The 19,428-nt window shown below is 52.1% G+C and overlaps 2 protein-coding genes across 5 annotated transcripts; one reads left to right on the top strand and one right to left on the bottom strand.

Moving 5' to 3' along the window:
* Window positions 1-55: 55 nt before the first annotated feature.
* On the top strand, window positions 56-8,726 carry CRELD1 (cysteine rich with EGF like domains 1). Of its 2 annotated transcripts, none has more exons than XM_053598779.1 (11): window positions 56-129; window positions 635-827; window positions 1,177-1,259; window positions 1,932-2,042; window positions 2,383-2,474; window positions 4,491-4,667; window positions 4,752-4,847; window positions 6,234-6,317; window positions 6,839-6,934; window positions 7,139-7,273; window positions 8,062-8,726. In XM_053598779.1, the coding sequence occupies exons 2-11, from the start codon at window positions 654-656 to the stop codon at window positions 8,274-8,276; spliced, it is 1,263 nt and encodes a 420-aa protein (XP_053454754.1). In that variant the 5' UTR covers window positions 56-129; window positions 635-653; the 3' UTR covers window positions 8,277-8,726. The 2 variants fall into 2 exon arrangements, with proteins under 2 accessions (XP_053454754.1, XP_053454755.1); XM_053598780.1 differs by having other exon boundaries at window positions 88-123.
* Window positions 8,727-9,265: 539 nt separating this feature from the next.
* PRRT3 (proline rich transmembrane protein 3) lies at window positions 9,266-17,591 on the bottom strand. Of its 3 annotated transcripts, none has more exons than XM_053598745.1 (4): window positions 17,527-17,591; window positions 12,553-13,615; window positions 12,234-12,389; window positions 9,266-11,404 (listed from the first exon to the last, which is right to left on the bottom strand). In XM_053598745.1, exons 2-4 carry the CDS (start codon window positions 13,556-13,558, stop codon window positions 9,630-9,632), a joined length of 2,937 nt encoding a protein of 978 aa, XP_053454720.1. In that variant the 5' UTR covers window positions 13,559-13,615; window positions 17,527-17,591; the 3' UTR covers window positions 9,266-9,629. The 3 variants fall into 3 exon arrangements, with proteins under 3 accessions (XP_053454720.1, XP_053454721.1, XP_053454722.1); XM_053598746.1 differs by lacking the exon at window positions 17,527-17,591 and adding an exon at window positions 17,356-17,499; XM_053598747.1 differs by lacking the exon at window positions 17,527-17,591 and adding an exon at window positions 17,198-17,331.
* Window positions 17,592-19,428: the final 1,837 nt, after the last annotated feature.

Genomic DNA, 19,428 nt, shown 5'->3' with positions numbered 1-19,428 from the left:
GCCCGTCGCTATTGGTTGGATGGTGGGCCCCGCCCCCCTGACTGCGGCGCCCGGCGGGGTTGTACGTTTTACGCAGGCGGCGGCAGCTGTGGCGTTGAGAAGACTGAGGCCGCGGCGCCTGTGGTCAGGGTCGGTCGTTTCCCTTCCGTGGTCTACGTGGGTCTGGATCCTTCCCTGCCATTTCGTGGGCTGTGCCTTTGTCCGCCTGCGAGGCCCTGAGCCTGACCTATTATCTGCACATCCGGATCCGGCTTCCGGACACCTTCCCCAAGACCGCCCATCCAGCCTCCTCTCCCTCAGTACTTGGAGTCTGACCTCTTGTCCCCAAGTCTGCTGATCTGGCCCTTAATCTTCATTCAGACCGTAAAACAGTGGGCGGACTCTTAACCCACTTGTCAAAGATCCAGGTCACCTCCCCCACAATAACGGGGGTAACTCATGTCCCTCCTTGAATTACAGACTAGACCCCTTTCCCCACCTGTTCACCCTGCTCCTTCAATAACCCCAGTTCGGCCTTTACTCATAATAACGCAGATCTGGGCTTCCAGCTCTGACAACCCAGAACTGACCCTTTCCCTTTCTTACCTGGGGTCTGGCTCCTTCAGTGAATCCTCCCCACACCTTCTATCTGCAGGTCGCCAGCCTGGGAAAAGATGGCTCCACGGCCCCCTAGGGGTCTGGTCCCAGCTCTTCTCTGGGGCCTGAGCCTCTTCCTTAGCCTCCCAGGCCCCATCTGGCTCCAACCCTCTCCACCTTCCCAGTCTTCTCCCCCGCTTGAGCTCCATCCATGCCATACCTGCCAGGCACTAGTGGAGAGCTTCAACAAGGTGGGTGCACCAGCAGCCTCGTGGAGGCGTGGTGGGGCAAGCAGCTACTATAGCACATGGTTGAGTGTGAGGAGCTCTGGGATGCAAATCTGCATAGATTCAAGTCTCTCTAGGTTGCTTGTGTGTGTGTGTGTGTGTGTGTGTGTGGTTTTTGGCGGGGGCTGGGCTTGAACCCGCCACCTCGGGCATATGGGACCGGCACCCTACCCCTTTGAGCCACAGCCGCCGCCCTCTAGATTGCTTATTAACTGGATGGCTTTAGGCAGTTTGCCTCCCTTTCCTCGGTTTCCTGGTCAGTGAAATGTGAGCGTGTGCCAGGTGCTATATTGCTAATTTTCTCTATTTTCAGGGCCTGGAGAGAACCATCCGGGACAACTTTGGAGGTGGAAACACTGCCTGGGAGGAAGAGAAGTTGTCCAAATACAAAGACAGGTATGGGACTAGTTAATGGGGAGTGGCATATACCCCACTTCCCAACCTCTGGTCTACTGGTGGGGGATAGCTGGGGAATCTTGAAGAGCACTTATTCAACAAATATCACAGAACATTTGGGGTACAACAACAAACAAAGCAAGCAAAATCCCATCTTCCTGGAGCTTACATCTTGGTAGAAGAGAAGTAGTGAATAAGTAAATGAATAACATTTTGTCAGGTGAAGAACAAACAGTAAAGCAAGGTGGACTGCAGAATGCTGGGTGGCAGGGTATTCAAGGTGTGACATTTGAACAGAGACCTGAAGTGAAGAAGCAACGCAGTTCCACACCACAGGTTGAGAACCGCTGGTTTAAAGCGTATTGTATTCCATTGTTCAGGTGCAGGAACTGAGGTGTCTTACAACAAACCTGCAGGGGAAGTATTGTCTCTATTTTACAGATGAGAAAACAGATTCAGAGCAGTTAGGTGACTTGCCAAGGTCACACAACTAGATTAGAACCCAGGTCTTTCTGCTTCCCAGAACCAAAACCCCTTCTGTTATGCCCATGGCCTCTCCTTTGATATGGTCACTGCACGAGGAAGGGTGGAGAGAGACCTGAGGAGGTGGGGTGGGTTGAGATGGGGAATGGCAGAATATGTTTCCACCATGCCTGCTCTGTCCCTGGGCAGTGAGACCCGCCTGGTAGAGGTGCTTGAGGGTGTGTGCAGCAAATCAGACTTCGAGTGCCACCGTCTGTTGGAGTTGAGTGAGGAGCTGGTGGAGAGCTGGTGGTTTCACAAGTGAGTTAACATGGGGTCCTTTCCTGGGAGTAGATCACATGAGGAGTCTAGCGATAAGGCTTTAAAGTGGCCAAAAAGCAAGGGTTGCATGCTGGGGACTGTGTCCTGGTTCAGCTCCTTCCAAACCAAGATCTGCTATGGACTTGCTGGAGTACCCAAGCTCCATCTCTGAGCCTCAGTTTATGTTTCTGCCAAATGGGAAAAGGGCATTGCTGATGTGCCTTATGGGTCTTCTGCCCATGATTGGTTGGATCACAGATTTGGTGGAATGAGGGGGTGAGCAGTGCCTCTGACGCTGCTCAGTCCCTGGCCGCCTTCCTCTACCCTGCCCTTGCCTTAGGAAGCAGGAGGCCCCAGACCTCTTCCAGTGGCTCTGCTCAGATTCCCTGAAGCTCTGCTGTCCCTCAGGCACCTTTGGACCCTCCTGCCTTCGTGAGTTTATTTATTATTATTTCTGACAAAAATACCTTTCAAAATTTATGAGTTTTTAAAGTTTTGGGGGGAGGAGAGGGAGCTGCTATGGCCAGGGATCCAGTCCTGGCTCTGTCCCTAGCTAGCTGTGTGAGCTCAGGCTACTCAGATAACTTCTCTGGACTCAGTTCTTGCCTGCTTCTCAGGGCAGGTGAGATGAGCAGAACAGTAGGGAACAGGGCTATACTGAATCAGATGCAGTGTGGTTATTCCCATGTATTAAGGGAATGCTGGGCTCTTGGTCCCTTCACTTCCCATGCTGGATCAGATTAAGGTAACTTCCTGGGGAGGGTGGGTAGTGCCCTGAAGCCCCCATTGCCAACATCCATCCATACTCATAATTCTGAGGCTGGAGCTGAACTAATAAGTTCAGCCGCTTTTAAAAGTTTCTCCTGGCTCGGGGCCTGTAGCTCAGCAGATAGGGCGCTGGCCACATACACCGAGGCTGGCAGGTTCGAACCTGGCCCAGGCCTGCCAAACAACGACGACAACTACAACAAAAAAAAATAGCCGGGCGTTGTGGTGGGCACCAGTACTCCCAGTTACTTGGAAGGCTGAGGCAAGAGAATTGCTTAAGCCCAAGAGTTTGAGGTTGCTATGAGCTGTGACGCCATGGCACTCTACCGAGGGGGAACATAGTGAGACTCTGTCTCAAAATAAATAAATAGGCTTAGAACCTGTAGCTCAAGCAGCTAAGGTGCCAGCCACATACACCAGAGCTGGCAGGTTCGAATCCAGCCCGGGCCTGCCAAACAACAATGACAACTACAACCAAAAAATAAAAATAGCCAGGCATTGTGGTGGGTGTCTATTGTCCCAGCTACTTGGGAGGCTGAAGCAAAAGAATCGCTTAAGCCCAGAAGTTCGAGGTTGCTGTGAGCTGTGATGCCACGGCACTCTACCTAGGGTAACAGCTTGAGGATTTATCTCAAAAAATAATAATAAAAATAAATAAATAAAAGTCTCTCCTGAGGGCGGCATCTGTGGCTCAATGAGTAGGGCGCTGGCCCCATATACCGAGGGTGGCACTTCGAACCCGGCCCCAGCCAAACTGCAACAAAAAATAGCCGGGCATTGTGGGCGCCTGTAGTCCCAGCTACTCTGGAGGCTGAGGCAAGAGAATCACCTAACCCCAAGGGCTGGAGGTTGCTGTGAGCTGTGATGCCATGGCACTACTGAAGGTGACAAAAGTGAGACTCTGTCTCAAAAAAAATAGTCTCTCCTGAAGTTGCAGATGAAGAGTTTAGCTACAAAGATGGTCAATTCAGTCTTTATAAAAGAAAAGATTTGTAAATAAACTAATTGTTCCACAATAGGAAATTGAATAAGCAAATTGCATACAAAGTATTCTATTGTCATTAACATTTTCTCCCCCATAGCCAGGCGTTGTGGCAGGCGCCTGTAGTCCCAGCTACTCGGGAGGCTGAGGCAAGAGAATCGCTTAAGCCCAGGAGTTGGAGGTTGCTGTGAGCTGTGTGAGGCCATGGCACTCTGCCAAGGGCCATAAAGTGAGACTCTGTCTCTACAAAAAAAAAAAAAAAAAAAATTTCCTCCCCCAAAATATGTAACAGTTTGCAGAAAATCTCTCTTTTTTTTTTTTTTTTTGAGACAGAGTCTCACTTTGTCACCCTTGGTAGAGTGCTGTAGCATCATAGCTCACAGCAACCTCAAATTCTTGGGGTTAAGCAATTCTCTTGCCTCCACCTCCCAAGTAGCTGGGACTACAGGCGCCCACTACAATGCCTGGCTATTTTTTGTTGCAGTTGCCATTGTTGTTTAGCAGGCCCGGGCTGGGTTCAAACCTGCCAGCCCCAGTATATCTGGCTATTTTGTTTTTGTTTTTGTTTTAGTAGACCCAAGTTGGGTTGGTGCATGTAGCTGGTGCCCTAAACACTGAGCTATGGGCGCCCCCAGAAAATATCTCTTGTATATCAAGGTTGTATATGAGATCTCACCCAGTTTGGTGTCTTCCCATAGCCTGTCCTGGGGGTGCAGAGAGGCCCTGCGGTGGCTACGGGCAGTGTGAAGGGGAAGGGACCCGAGGGGGCAGTGGACACTGTGACTGCCAAGCCGGCTACGGGGGTGAGGCCTGTGGCCAGTGTGGCCTTGGCTACTTTGAGGCGGAGCGCAATGCCAGCCATCTGGTATGTTCGGGTAGGTAGCCACAGGGTGTGGTGCTGGGCAGGGGTAGATGGGGTACATGCTTGCCTATCCTCATACTGATTCCATTCTACCCAGCTTGTTTTGGCCCCTGTGCCCGCTGCTCAGGACCTGAGGAATCAAACTGTTTGCAATGCAAGAAGGGCTGGGCCCTGCATCACCTCAAATGTGTAGGTAAGTGGGGCCCTACCTAGGTCTAGGGGGGATGAGCAGGGGCCTGCGTTTGGTGCCTCATTCCTTTAAGACACACATCTGGGCTCAGCGCCCATAGCACAGTGGTTACGGTACCGGCCACATACACTGAGGGTGGAGGGTTCAAACCTGGCCTGGGCAGCTGAACAACAATGACAACTAACTGCAACAGAAAATAGTTGGGTGTTGTGGCAGGTGCCTGTAGTCGCAGCTACTTGGGAGGCTGAGGCAAGAAAATTGCTTAAGCCCGAGAGTTTGAGCTGGCTGTGAGCTACGATGCCACAGCACTCTCCTGGGGGCGACATAGTGAGACTCTGTCTCTAAATAAATAAATAAATAAATAAAGACACACACCTGGTCTAGACCAATACAGTCTCTATCTTCATGGAAATCTCAACCAGGCTTTTACAGAATAGACAGACCTGGGTACAGTGATGTCCCTAAACCAACTCAGTGAAGGCGCTGGTGGGGAATCAGGAAAGGCTTCTTAGAGAAGGTTGTCACTTTGGCCAAGTGGTGAAAGGTGGGCTAGGGGAATGAGGATACTGAACTTTGGGTAAGGAAACCTGCGTTCAATACTTGGTTTAGTTCCTACCTAAGCCACTTAACTTAGACTAGGATAAAAGTTAAGTTCTGCGGGGTGACGCCTGTGGCTCAAAGGAGTAGGGCACTGGCCCCATATGCCGGAGGTGGCAGGTTCAAACCCAGCCCCAGCCAGAAACTGCAAAAAAAAAAGCTAAGCTCTGTTATAATAAAAGCCTGTGGCTTAAAGAATCTAGAACAGTTGTTCTCAGCCTTCCTAATGCTGTGGCCCTTTAATACAGTTTCTGTGGGTCGCAACCTATAGGTTGAGAACCACTGATCTAGAAGTTTATTTCTTTTCTCAATTCTCAGTCCTGAAGTGATTGGTTCCTGCTGGCAAAGAAGCTCTGCTTGTCACAATCATTCAAGAACCCAGGTTTCTTCTAACTTAATATACAATCATCCCCTTGGGCAATGTCTGCATGTTTGAGGCTTAGTCACAGGCATCTCCATGTTCTAAGTCCCAGCGCTCAGGAAGTGAGGAGAAAAGAGCACATGGAGGCCAAACCCATTGTCTTAAAAGCAGAGCACATCACTTCTATTTACATCCTATTGGCCAGCACTCAGTCACAGGGCCATGCTTAGCTGCAAGGCAGGTTGGAAAATGTAGCCTCTGGTTGGGCAGCATGAGGTCCAGCTGTACCTCTGCTTCTGTGTTGGTGGACAACTTGCAGTTTCTGTCATACCATTTTCTCCTAGGCAAGTCCATTCCCCAACAACCCTTGCTTCGGCTTCCCTGTTAATTAAATAAGGATTGAAATCCCCACTCTGCTCATCTCTCTGCAGACATCGATGAATGTGGCACAGAGAGAGCCAATTGTGGAGCTGACCAGTTCTGTGTGAACACTGAGGGGTCCTATGAGTGCCGAGGTCAGTGTCTACTTCTACAGAGGATGGGATGTGACCTATCAGATTTCCCTTCTCAGGGGCAGTGCCTTTGGCTCAGTGTGTAGGGTGCCAGCCCCATATACCGAGGGTGGCAGGTTTGAACCTGACCCCGGCCAAACTGCAACAAAAAATAGCCGGGCATTGTGGTGGGCACCTGTAGTCCCAGCTATTCAGAGGCTGAGGCAAGAGAATCGCCTAAGCCCAAGAGCTGGAGGTTGCTATGAGCTATGACGCCATGGCACTCTACCAAGGGCTATAATGTTAGACTCTGTCTCAATTTAAAAAAAAAAAAAAAAATTTCAGGGCGGCGCCTGTGGCTCAAGGAGTAGGGCGCTGGTCCCATATGCCGGAGGTGGCAGGTTCAAACCTAGCCCCAGAAAAAAACAAACAAAAAAAAGATTTCTCAGACTCCAGAGCCCTGCTAGGCTTCCTCTTCTGGAGCTTGGGTCCCCCAAGCCCCAGAGCAGCTCTGAACCTCATCTCCCCTCTTTTTCCCTCTCCAGACTGTGCCAAGGCGTGCCTGGGCTGCATGGGTGCAGGGCCAGGCCGCTGTAAAAAGTGTAGCCCTGGCTACCAGCAGGTGGGCTCCAAGTGTCTCGGTGAGTCTCCTGCTAATGGGGTACAGGCACCTGAGAGTGTCCTACCCACCATGAACCAAGAGGGGGCTAAAATAGGGGTAGGGAGGGTGGAATGTTGCCTGGACAAGGGCAGGGGCCAGTGTCAGGACGTGAGTGAGAAGTCAGGGGTTTTGCATGGTGGGCCCTGGCAGTTAGGACTCTGACTCTTCCCTGCCCTCCTTCAAGATGTGGACGAGTGTGAGACAGAGGTGTGTCCAGGAGAGAACGAGCAGTGTGAGAACACCGAGGGTGGTTATCGCTGTGTCTGTGTTGAGGGCTACAAACAGATGGGGGGCGTCTGCATGAAGGAGCAGATCCCAGGTGAGCCCTGGGGGAGGGATACGGGAGGTCCTCATCCAGGGGGAGGGCAGGCAACCCCCTTTTCCAGGTAGCAGTGGTAGCTATAGATCCAGCCCCCAAGGCTGCACTGAGACCTGGACCCCACATCTGATCTCCAGGTTGCCTTTTGGCAGCCTCACCCCTCCCAGGGTGGAAGGAGAATCAGACTTGGCATCCAATTAATATGTCTCCCTAAGCCTATTTCCTCACCTGTCTAAGGGGACCAGACCTTACCCTGGCCTGGAGGGAACTGTTGTAGGCCTTAGGTGTGGTGAAATCACAGTCATGACCATAGGGACCACTCCCCCAGCTCTTATGTCAGATGCTTTTCATTACATGGAACCTTAATTTATTTAGCTCCTAAAACAACCCGGTGTTGGTATTATTAACCAACCCTGTAGGTATTATTCTCATTCATTCCCTGTTTTACATATGTGAGAACGAAGATGCAGAAAGGTGAAGTGGGGCTGTGTGGCAAGCAGGCTACAGAGCTGGGATTTAGATCCAGGCAGTCTGGCTCTGGGTCTGGCCTCATACCTATAATACATGCCTTTCCTCCAACTCATCCACTGCACAGCCTGGGCCCCTTCACCTCTTTGAACTTCAGTTTCTCCTTTAGTGAAGGATAATAACTGCCCATTTCAGAATCGTTCTAAGCAGTAAATGATGCTGTATGCCTGCGTGCTGGGCAGGCATGTGGGAGTCCTGGGGAGGTTCCAGAAACTGCCAGGAACAGGGGTAGGAGTGACAGGAACATTGTTCCTCTGCAGAGTCGGCAGGCTTCTTCTCAGAGATGACAGAAGATGAGCTTGTGGTGCTGCAGCAGATGTTCTTCGGTGTCATTATCTGTGCACTGGCCACACTGGCTGCCAAGGGTGACTTAGTGTTCACCGCCATCTTCATTGGGGCCGTGGCAGCCATGACTGGCTACTGGTTGTCAGAGCGCAGTGACCGGGTGCTGGAGGGTTTCATCAAGGGCAGATAATCCCTGTCACCACCTGCATGGTCTCCTCCCACCCAGGCTGTCTGCAGAGGTTGGGCCTCTCTCCTGCTAGACACTCAGAGCAGCTTGGTTTATTTTTGAGAGTGGGGTAAGCGCCCCCCACCTGCCTGACAGAGGAGCCCAGGTACCCAGGCCTGGGCAGGTGAGGCCCCAGGGGTAAAAAAGTAGCACTGAAGGTAGATACCATGAGATCTTTGCCTAGGGGAATTGGGCAGGCTTCACAGTATGAATTTTAAAAGAAAAGTTTCTCCTTATGGTAACTGCTAGTGAGCTTTGGCCCCTGTCCAGGATGAAAGGGTCCCCACGGGGGTAGGGCTGTCACAGCCCCCACCTGCCTGCCAGCTGCATGCTGCCAGCTCCTGTTCTATATTTATCCCATTCCCACCCACCACTTATTTATTTATCTCAGGAAATAAAGAAAGGTCTTGGAAAATGGAAAAGTTTCAGTCTTACTACCTGTCCTGCCACCATCATCTTGGGAAAGTTTTCTAAAACCCTGACAATTTGAGGGCTGCCCTGATGGAGGAACAGAGGGAGGAGAAAAGAGCAGAGTGAGGACAGAAGAGAGGCTTGGCCCTGACGTAGTTTTAAGAGAAGGGTATAGAGAAATTAGGCTTAGGAGTGGAACTTTCTGGGCTCAATACCAGCTGTCATTTGTTGGAAGACCTTGTACAGATGATTTTTGCCTCTGAACATTATTTTTCTCATTCTTAAAATGGGCCTGATAATGCTTTCCACTCAGGCTTAATGTGAGAAGTAAGGTGATAAATGTGAAGAGCTGGACAGTTCAGGACAGATAGTAGATGTCCAATAAGATATCGGTTCCCCCTGTTAACAAAGCTCCCAAGGGTCAAGCAATCTTTCTTTGGAAGTCCTCCCTTTCCCAGTACACACAGGATTTGGAATTACTCGGGGCGGAGCCTCCAATCTCTTGAGTAGAGAATCCTGGCATGGCCAGAGTGAGGCATGAGCCAAGTCCTAAGGGTTTATTTCTTTGGCACAAAGAAGAGAGTCAGTTAGGACAGTCACTCTCTCCCCATTGGAGAGTCTGGGGCACCTGCTCCCAGTTCCCCATGCCCAAATCCATGCACATCCACCCTGTATTCCGCATAAGCCACGACCTCTGTACAAAATACAGCTGAAAAAAGTAGCGATACTATAAAAACAAAAACAACAACAATGGAGCATGGTGGTAGGGTTCCTATCCAGCTGTCCCTGGGGGGCTGCAGTCAGGCGGAGGCCCAGGAAGGCCAGTTTTTCAAACGCTCAACTGTTCGAGTGGGCTGTGCCATGTATGCGTCCAGGACAGGGTCCTGGTCCTGCAATTAGGACCCTTCAGAGCTCGATGGTATCGCTGGAGGCGCTGCGGGAGTCCCCAGACTTGCAGCGAGACTGGACTTCACCCTGGGGCTCCCGGGGCCGAGCTGGAATAGTGTCAGGGGCCGGGGCCGGGGCAGGGAGTAGCTGCACTGTGCTGGGCAGCTCGTCTAGGGGTAGACTGTCCACTGACGACAGCCCGTGACGCCAAGGATTCCAGCTGATCTTGAGTGAGCCCCTGGAGAAGCTGTCCAGGGAGCTGCCAGAAGCCCCCGCGGCCGCCCCGTCGGGCTCGTCCACCACATGCTGTGGGACCGGGCCCCGCACACGCACGTCGCTGAGTGACCTGCAGCGGCCTCGGAGGAGCGAAGAGCCGGCGACATCCAGCTCGGCGTCGGGATGGCTGCCCCGGCGCGGCCGCAGAGCGCCTCCAGGCGGCGGGGAGGCCAGGCCGCTCAGGCCGCAGCGCCGGAACACGCTGTCTCGAACCAAGTGTTCTCGGAAGAGCGCGGCGTCGATGCTGCTGCTCAGGTTGATGGGCGATGGCGGCCGCAGATCCAGCTCGCTCAGCGACGGCGCCGGCCCTACGCTGCTGCGGGACAGTCCTGGGCCACCCTGGGGTGCGCGACCCAAAGACGCAGCCGAGCCCCACGCACCTGAACTGGGCGTGGCCAGTTGCCCACTTTCCGCCGGGTTGCGGATGAGGCTCTTGCTGATGTCCAAGCTGCCTGCTCCGACGCCACTGGGCCCTGCGTAGCAGTTATTGGGACGCCCCGGCACCTCGCTCTTGCCCGATGGCGCGGGACACGCCAGGCGCAGCAGCTTAGCCCAGCAGGCGTGCTCTGTAGGCGGCCTGGGTCTCGCAGCAGCTAAAGCGGCCAATGCCAGGGCGAGGGCCCATGTCAGCTCCAGTAGGCGCAGCCAGAAGTGGACACCCCACCAGGCCCACGAGAAGCGGCCCACCCGGCCAGGGCCCGGGTACAACCAAAGCGCGGCCGCCAGCTGCAAGCCGCTGGCCAGCAGCCCCAGCGCACCTGCCACAGCCAGCAGCCGCGGACCTGGGCTGACATCCCAGCCCCGTGACCCCTCCAGCAGGCGGCGACGGCACAGACAGAGCGTGCCCAGAGACACGGCTGCACCCCAGGCACAGGACAAGCCCTGTGCCAGGAGGTTGAGCACAGGCCTAGCCGACAGCAGATCTGTAGCGAGCAATAGCACGCTGTGGACTAGCGCCAAGGCTCCCAGCAGGAGCGGGTGCTGCAGTGGCTGTGGCAGCGCTGATCCTAGGCCCAGCAGGGTTAAGGCTGCCAGTGCCGTGAGTAGCAAGGGGAAGGGCAGGTTGTAGAGCACTAGGCCGGCGCGCACGGCCAGCCGCTCCTGTGAGCCATAAGGGTCAGTTAGCATGTAGGCGGATCGCAGCCCAGAAGCTACTAGCACTAGCACTGCAGCCACCAGTGCCAACCAGGGCCCGGACAGGGCTGCTGCCAGTGCAGCCAGGGCCAACAACGCGGGCAGCAGAAAGAGCACCCCCACCCCATAGACGTGAAGCTCCCAGGAATAGCTCAGCACCCGCCGCAAGGGCCCCCAGCGCAGGGGGGGTGCGGTAGTGTTGGCCGGGGGGCTAGAGGCTGGGGCTGAAGCCATGGAGCTGGATGAGGGCTCCGGAGGGGGCGGCTGGCCCAAGGCTCGCTGCGTGGTAACTCGAATGAGACCCCGGCGTGACGTTGAGGGGGCCTGGACTGGGGGTGCTGGGGGGTGGCTTTGGGGACGCCCGGGCCACTCTTCGGCTTCATCTGCAATAATAACAATATTAAAAGTAGCCCTTTGAGAAGTACTTTTGATTTTCTACCCTTCTCTAGTGTGGCTGCCATGTTATTCGCCTTTTCTAAGCATATTTGCAAAATGGAGATGACAGCACCTACCTGACTGGTTTAGGGAGAGGATAAATGTTTACCATGGTACTAGACACCCAGTAAGAACTAAACGGATGTGAGCTATGGTTTTTATTAAAAGATACTATCAGGGAAGTAGTACCTCAGCAGTTCCCTACATGTACTGTATATTAGAACTACATAGCCAAGCTGGGCGAGGTGGCTCACGTGTATAATCCCAGCACTCTGGGAGGACCAGGCGGGTGGATTGTTTGAGGTCAGGATTTGGAGACCTGCCTGAGCAAGAGAGACCCCTGTCTCTAAAAATAGCTGGGTGTTGTGGTGGGCACCTTTAGTCCCAAGTACTTGGGACACTGAGGCAAAAGCATCACTTGAGCCCAAGACTTTGAGGTTGCTGTGAGTATGATGCCACAGCATTCTACAAAGGGTGACAAAGTGAGACTGTCTCAAAAAAAAAAAAAATCACCTTGCCACTCTCCATAGTTGGAGAATCACTGTACTAAATATGTCCATGTTACATATAAGAACATTTTAGTCCCCAAGGGACAAATGACTTCTCCCAGAGTACCCAGTGAGTATTCGTTTATTATCCTAAAGGAGGTCCTGGCCAATTCCTTTAAGCAGATGTTTGTCCCCATTCACTCCCCACCCTGTACCCCATATATACTTCACACAGTTCTTAGTACTGGACAGAGTACTCCCTCTCCCCAACCCCCAGCCATGCCCTCACCTGGCTGCAGGGCTCCCACAGGGCTCTCTGTTTGGTTTGTAGCTGGGCCAGCATCCAAGGGATCAGGAATCAGGGACTTGGGGGTGCCTGGAGCCTCCACCGCTCCTCTCACCCGCTGAGGGGAGATAGGATCTGCTCCGTTAATTGTTGCTATCTCTGAAATGATAAAAGTAGTCATCATCTTGCCTGATCCTCCCTCTCCCATGGTCCTCAAAACCCAAGAGGGGAGGGACCCAGAAGTCAGACAACTGGGACACTTAGCTGCTGTGGAACACTGCCCCTTCCCATCCCCGCTCAGCACCCTCACTTTGATACCCACCTGGTTTGGGCTGCCCATCCGGAGCCTCTGAGATGGGAAGGCCTGTGGTCTGGGGTTCTGGTGAACCCTTAGTATCAGGGAGGCCAGCCTGCTTGGGTGGGGGACCTGGGGAGCTGGACTCCCCAGCTCCAGCCTTTTGTTGGGGCTCAACTGGCAGCTCCTCAGCAGGAGGAAGGCTTCTGGCCAACACCAAGTCTGGCTGGGCCACAGGCTCCTGCGAGGACGCCCCCTCAACTGCAGATACTGTGTCAGCCTCAGGGGCTTCTGGATCCTGCTGAGTGAAGAGGGGGCCTTGTACTGCCTCCTGGAAGTCCCTCTTCTGCCCACCCTGTTCTTCCAGTATTGGCCTCTTGACAGTGCCTGAGTAGGGCACAAGAGTGTGGGGAGGACCCTGGTGATCAGAGGGAGAAGTATGTAGGACCCTGGTCTTGGCTTTAGCTGTCAGACCCTCTTCTATAGGTGGCTGCTGTTCCACTTTGTCTCCAGGCTCCATGGCAGGAGGAATGGTGGCTTCCCTAAGTTGTAGTCTGGGAGTTGTGGGGATGAATGTGAGGTGAGAGGACTCAACTGGTTGAGGGACCAGTACTTCTTGCTCCAGAGGCTCCTGTGAGTCAGGAGATCCTGTCCATCCTTGGGAACTTGGCCCTCGAGCCACCTGGAGGTCATCAATTACTGGGAGTTGTTCTCTTTGAGCCCCAGGGGCTGCTTTGGGCCCATGAAGGGCTGGGCCAGAGGCAGAGTCTGCAGGCTTTGTAGACAAGTCTTCAGCAGGGTTGTGGGGGCCATTGGAGTTCCAGGGGATCTCATCTCTGGGGTTATCCCAGAAGTCAAAGGTTTGGGGCTCTGAGCCCATAGTACCCTTGGGGTGTGCTCTTGGGATTAGGTGGGTTTTTGAGTCTTCCAGCGGCCTGGGAAGGCCCCTGCCCAGAGCAGGGCCAGCCCCCAGGGATAGCAGCAGCAACAGCAGCAGGAAGCCACATACACAGCCCCATGGGCTATGGGCCATGGTCTCCACTGATGCCTGGGCCTAGAGCCCTCAACTTCCAGTCCTCACTGGATGAACCTAAAAAAAAGGGAGGGGATGACATGTCAGAGTTGGGGTCTTCCATAGCTTCTCAAAGGGGCTGGTAGAAAACAAAGAAGAGTGACACCAGACAGTAAACTTCTTCCCTGCTTTTAAAACTGCATCTCTGATCATGTCATGTGCCCTGCTTCAAAACCTTCAGAGGCTCCCCAGTGAACATAAGCCATGGCCACACCTGGCTGCTCACCTGGCAAGTCAAACCCACACGCCATGTCTTTGCTCTGCTGTTCCTTCAGTTCAGAATGCCCTCTCCCTTCTCCTTCACTTGCTGAAATGCTATTTTTTTTTTTTTAGACAGAGTCTCATATGTCGCCCTCAGTAGAGTGCTGTGGCATCACAGCTCACAGCAACCTCCAACTCTTGGGCTTAAGTGATTCTCTTGCCTCAGCCTCCCAAGTAGCTGGGACTACAGGCACCCGCCACGACGCCTGGCTATTATTTGGTTGCAGTTGTCATTGTTTAGCAGGCCAGGGCTGGATTTGAACCTGCTGGCTCCAGTGTATGTGACTGGCACCCTTAGCTGCTGAGCTATAGACGCTGAGCCTGAAATGCTATTCTTGAAGGCCCAGTTAAAATATGAGAGAAGTGGAATGGGACATGGACATGGACCTGCCTTTCAGGAGGGACCTGAGTTTGAATTCCAGCTTTACCATTTCCTTGGTTGAGTTACCTCTTTGCATCATGGTTTTCCCATGTTAGAATGGGGATACTGGGCGGCGCCTGTGGCTCAGTCGGTAAGGCGCCGGCCCCATATACCGAGGGTGGCGGGTTCAGACCCGGCCCGGCCGAACTGCAACCAAAAAATAGCCGGGCGTTGTGGCGGGCGCCTGTAGTCCCAGCTACTTGGGAGACTGAGGCAAGAGAATCACTGAAGCCCAGGAGTTGGAGGTTGCTGTGAGCTGTGTGAGGCCACAGCACTCTACCGAGGGTAATAAAGTGAGACTCTGTCTCTACAAAAAAAAAGAATGGGGATACTAAGAGTACTATGGGCCGGATGTGGTGGCCCACGCCTGTAATCCTAGCACTCTGGAAGGCCAAGGTGGGTGGATTGCCTGAGCTCCCAGGTTTGAGACCAGCCTGAGCCAGAGCGAGACCTCATCTCTTAAAAAAAAAAAAAAAATAGCTGAGCATTGTGGTGGGCTCCTATAGTCCCAGCTCCTTGGGAGGCTGAGAGACTGGGACAAGAGAATCGCTTGAGCCCAAGAGTCTGAGGTTGCTGTGAGCTATGACGCCACCAAAGCACTCTACCAAGGGCAACAAAGTAAGACTCCGTCTCATAAAAAACAAAATAAAAATAAAAATAAAAAAAGAGTACTGTTTCTGACACAAGGAGGTCTTATAAGACACAAGTAACAAACACTTAGGGGCCAGGTCCATACTAGTTTCATCAGCGCTGAGCCCTTTCATTTTTCCTGTGTCCAGAAAGCATTCTCTCTCCCCACTCCCTGTAACTATTTCGACAAATAATTTGAACACATATTATGTGGCAATGAATAAGACTAGGATGAAGCATTAAACAAGACTCATAAAGCTGCCCTCATGGAGCTGGCATTCTAAATAAGAGACAGATAATAGGGCAGCTCCTGTGGCTCAGTGAGTAGGGCGCCGGGTGTGGTGTGAGGGTGGTATACCGAGGGTGGCAGGTTCAAACCCAGCCTTGGCCAAATTGCAACAAAAAAAAGCCAGGCCTTGTGGTGAGTGCCTGTAGTCCCAGCTACTTGGGAGGCTGAGGCAACAGAATCATCTAAGCCCAAGAGCTGGAGGTTGCTGTGAGCTGTGACGCCACAGCACTCTACAGAGGAAGACAAGGTGAGACTCTGTCTCTTAAAAAAAAGAAATTTTAAAAAGGGACAGATGATAAATAATTAAAATAAGGTGAGCTACGAAGAAAATAAAAACAGGGTTAAGAGACAGAGGGATGAGAGGCTATTTACACAGGAGGTGCCAGGAAGCACTCTCTGAGTAACATTTAAGCTAAACGCTGGCTGGAGCCAGCCATTTGACAATTGAGGGGGAAGGAATTTGGCAGAGGCAACAAGCGCAAAGGCACTGATACAGCAATGAGCTCCAGAAATCAGAACACTAGAGCAGCTGGAGCACAGCAAACACTCCAGCAAACAAAGAAGAAAACAGCAGGAGATGAAATCGGGAGTTAAGCCCTAGATCTCGGGGGCTTGTGTGCCAAAGTAAGACACCTGGATTTTATTCTACATGCCACAGGAAGCCACTGGACATAAGAAACATGGGGATGACCAGGTCTGATTAGTGTTTCAAAAGGGTGAGAGAGGTGGGCATGGTGGCTCATGCCTGTAATCCTAGCACTGTGGGAGGCCGAGAAAGGTGAATTGTCTAAGCTCACAGGTTCAAGACCAGCCTGAGCCAGAGTGAGACCTCATCTCTAGAAATAGCCGGCCGTTGTGGCAGGTGCCTGTAGTCCCAGCTACTTGGGAGGCTGAGGCAAGAGAAACACTTGAGCAGAAGAATTTGAGGTTACTGTGAGCTCTTACGCTATGGCACTCTACCAAGGGTGACAAAGTGTGACTCTGTGTCAAAAAAAAAAAAAAAAGAAAAGAAAAGAACGAAGGGGGGAAAAACATTCCTATTTCCAGGAGGTCTTCCTTCACTGGCCTTCCTGGGCACCAGTCACCCTGGTCACACTATGTAATAATCTCCTGTCTCCCCCTCTAGCCTAGGGCTCCTGCCTCTTTCATGTCAAACCTCCAGCTCTCAGTGTACATGCGGCCCTCTGTGGTTATTCCCTAAAGGTTCCTGTTCCCCGCAAGAGCCCTCAAGTGCGCCAGGGAGGCAGGAAGGGGCCCCCATGACCAGGAGACAGGGCACAGTACCTGTGAGAGCTGAGGCCTGGCTGTGTTTGGGGGCAGAGGCCCTGCTCTTTTCCTCTCTGGGAAGCAGCTGTCCCCAAAGCTTCCTGGCTCCTAACGCATGGTGGCTCACAGGCCACTTGAGAAGCCACTGAAAACTCCATGTGCTCTTCCCAGAAGTGTCCAGGCCCACCAAACATTATGGACAATTTCAAAGGGTTCAAAGGCCATCCCTAAACCAGAGTTTAAACTCTGCCTTAAAGCCTTCTTAGTTCCTTTCTCCAACATTTACCAAGCCTCCTGGCCCAAGAGAGGTGTTGGGAACCCACAGAGAAAGAGAAGACTCAACTCTGGGCTTGGGAGCATAAGTGAGGTGAGAGGGAAGGATTGAGAGGCCCCTAAGGTGGTTACTGGTTAACAACAGTGCTCCAGTGTTGACCTCTTACCCAATTAGGCTCCTATGTATGCTAAGTTTAGCTGCATGTCATTCAACCCACCCAATACAACCAGGTGTAGGTATGCCCATTTCACAGGGGAGGAAACCGAAGTTCAGAGAGGTTGAGCAACTCGCCCAAGGTCACACAGCCAGCTGAGTGGACACACTAAGGAGTTGTGAAGCCCACAGGGGTTCGTCTAGCTCAGGGGGTCTGAAAACCTTTGCAGAGGAGGAGATGGTTGGGTTGGGCCTTCAGTGATAAACATGCCATCTACCCACACCCAGTCCAAAAGATGTGAGCACCTGCTGACCAGGCGGGGGCTTGCCCAGCCCTAGGATCCCCTTGCTGGAGAGATTTTAGGTGGGTGAGGGGATTTCTGTGCCGCAGGGACTGGGGAGAGGCTGGCCCGGGTGAGGGCCGCTGCAGGGAGCCTCCAGGAAGCTGGTCCATCTCGGGTTACCTCTCCGCCGCCTCCTTCGTCTCCTCTCTCCTTGGCTCCGAGCCTTTCCGCAGTGTCCCCGGTGGGGGTGGGAGTCGTGCAAGCTTTGTCGCCCGTGCCCACGAGGTGGACAGCAGGCCATCCTCCCCGCCTGGGTCCCGCCATCGCCCCCTCCCTGGAGCAGCCGCTCACCTGGCCGCCGCAGCCCCCGCGTTCACCTTGCGCGCGTCCCTGCAGCCGCTCGCAGCGCCGCATCCTCCGGGATGCTCAGACTCGGCTAACAGAGCCCGGCGCTGCCGATCGCCGAGCCCGCCCACAGCAGCGCCGGCCCCGCTTAACTCTTTCTCTCTAGGGGTGGACTCTTCTTCCAGTCCCGACCTCCTCTCGCTCAGAGATTCTCGGGGCTAAGAGCGAAACCAAGGCCATCTCAGGCGATGTGTACATTCCTTCTGCAGCATCCCTGACATTGGGCAGCCAGTCTCTGCTTGCATACCTCATGGGATGGAAAGCTCACTTCCTTACATCTCTATATTTTTTATCTTGTACAGCTTGATGTGTATTCTTTAGATCTTTCTCAATGCACAGTGACATATACACCTTAAACAGAAATGAGATCATACTGAGCATGTAGTTTCTGTAATTTTTTTTTCTTCACAGTATATTCTGGGATATTTTCCATGTAAGTATCTACAGCTCTACCTCATTTCTTGTGTCCCTTGTTGAGAATTCTCCCATACTCAGCTGGTAATTTTTTTTTATTATTATTTGAGACAGAGCCCCGAGCTAGAGTGCCATGGTGTCAGCTCACAGCAATCTTAAACTCCTGGGTTCAAGCAATCCTCTTGCCTCAGTCTCCTGAGTAGTCTCTAAGACTACCAGTGCCTGCCACAACACCTGACTTGTTTTTCTATTTTTTAAATAGAAACCAGGTCTCACTCCTGCTCAGGCTGGTCTCCTGAGCTCAAACAATCCACTTGCCTTGGCCTCCCAGAGTGCTAGGATTACAGATATGAGCCACCGCCCCCAGGCTATTGGTAATTTTTACATATCCTGTGCCCTGTGCTTGGACACAGGTTTTTTTCTAGCCTTTTGTTAGCATCAATAATGGGGCAGAGGCCACTCTTACACAGACATCTGCACTAGTGTACCTATGAGATAATTTTCTATCTGAGGCATGATAAGATCTATGGGTCTGCACCTTTTCAGTCTGATAGACACTGTCAAAATGCCCCCCTGGTCCCTCTTTGAGCAATTCCTTACATACTAAATGTCCATCATTAGGTTCAATCCATTAAGGAAAAATCCACACAAGGAATACATGTGCTCAACACAATGATGTGGAATCTTTAATGGGATGGATAAACTTCCAATGTGGATTATAACTTAAGTTGTAGTCATTTGAATTATGAAAATAATATGCGCTAATTATCTCAATTCGAGCAATGCAGAAATCTTCAAAGAACAAGTTAATTGCCTTATTCTTGGCTTCTCCAACTCTGCCTCCCAGATGGACCCATCGTTAACATCACAGTTTTCTTTGCTTGTAAAAACATAAATGTGCATGCGTATTACAACATGGGTCACACTATGCATGTTACTCTGCAACCCTGCTTAAAAGGTATATGCTGGAAACAATTTGAAGGTCATACATATTAGCTTGACCTTCTTCTTTCAACCATCTGTACAGGATTAGATGATGTGAATGCACCATTATTTATGCCAACATTCTCAGTATTCCCCTATGAATGAGTAATCAGGTGGTTTACAGCTTTTTTTGGTACTGAAAACAATACTAGAGTAAACATTCTTTTTTTTTTTTTGCAGTTTTTGGCCAGGGCTGGGTTTGGACCCACCACCTCCAGCATATGGGGCCGGCGCCCTACCCCTTTGAGCCACAGGCGCCACCCTAGAGTAAACATTCTTACATGCCAAGCTATACGTTCTTGCATGATAATACTTTGAATTCTCTCAGATAATTATTTGTTTGATCTCACTTCATTAGTACCTCTCCACCTATCTCTTCATTCATCCTATACCTAAATATTACAAGGTAAATTGTGGTTTATGTGATTTTTATCTACTTTTGCCAATTTT

The sequence above is a fragment of the Nycticebus coucang genome, chromosome 8 (assembly GCF_027406575.1).
Source record: "Nycticebus coucang isolate mNycCou1 chromosome 8, mNycCou1.pri, whole genome shotgun sequence".
In the NCBI taxonomy this organism is placed as follows: domain Eukaryota; kingdom Metazoa; phylum Chordata; class Mammalia; order Primates; family Lorisidae; genus Nycticebus; species Nycticebus coucang.
The sequence above is the reverse complement of the archived record's forward strand: the minus strand, read 5'-3'. Positions and strand labels throughout refer to the sequence as shown.

Excerpts from the sequence above, each read along its gene's own strand:
- PRRT3 (XM_053598745.1), bottom strand. The coding sequence starts at position 13,558 with ATGGCCCATAGCCCATGGGGCTGTGTATGTGGCTTCCTGCTGCTGTTG. Across the intron at positions 12,390-12,552 it reads GGATGGGCAGCCCAAACCAG|AGATAGCAACAATTAACGGA; the intron begins GTGGGTATCAAA and ends TTATCATTTCAG. Across the intron at positions 11,405-12,233 it reads TGTGGGAGCCCTGCAGCCAG|ATGAAGCCGAAGAGTGGCCC; the intron begins GTGAGGGCATGG and ends TTATTATTGCAG.
- CRELD1 (XM_053598779.1), top strand. The coding sequence starts at position 654 with ATGGCTCCACGGCCCCCTAGGGGTCTGGTCCCAGCTCTTCTCTGGGGC. Across the intron at positions 6,318-6,838 it reads GGGGTCCTATGAGTGCCGAG|ACTGTGCCAAGGCGTGCCTG; the intron begins GTCAGTGTCTAC and ends TTCCCTCTCCAG. Across the intron at positions 6,935-7,138 it reads GGTGGGCTCCAAGTGTCTCG|ATGTGGACGAGTGTGAGACA; the intron begins GTGAGTCTCCTG and ends CCCTCCTTCAAG.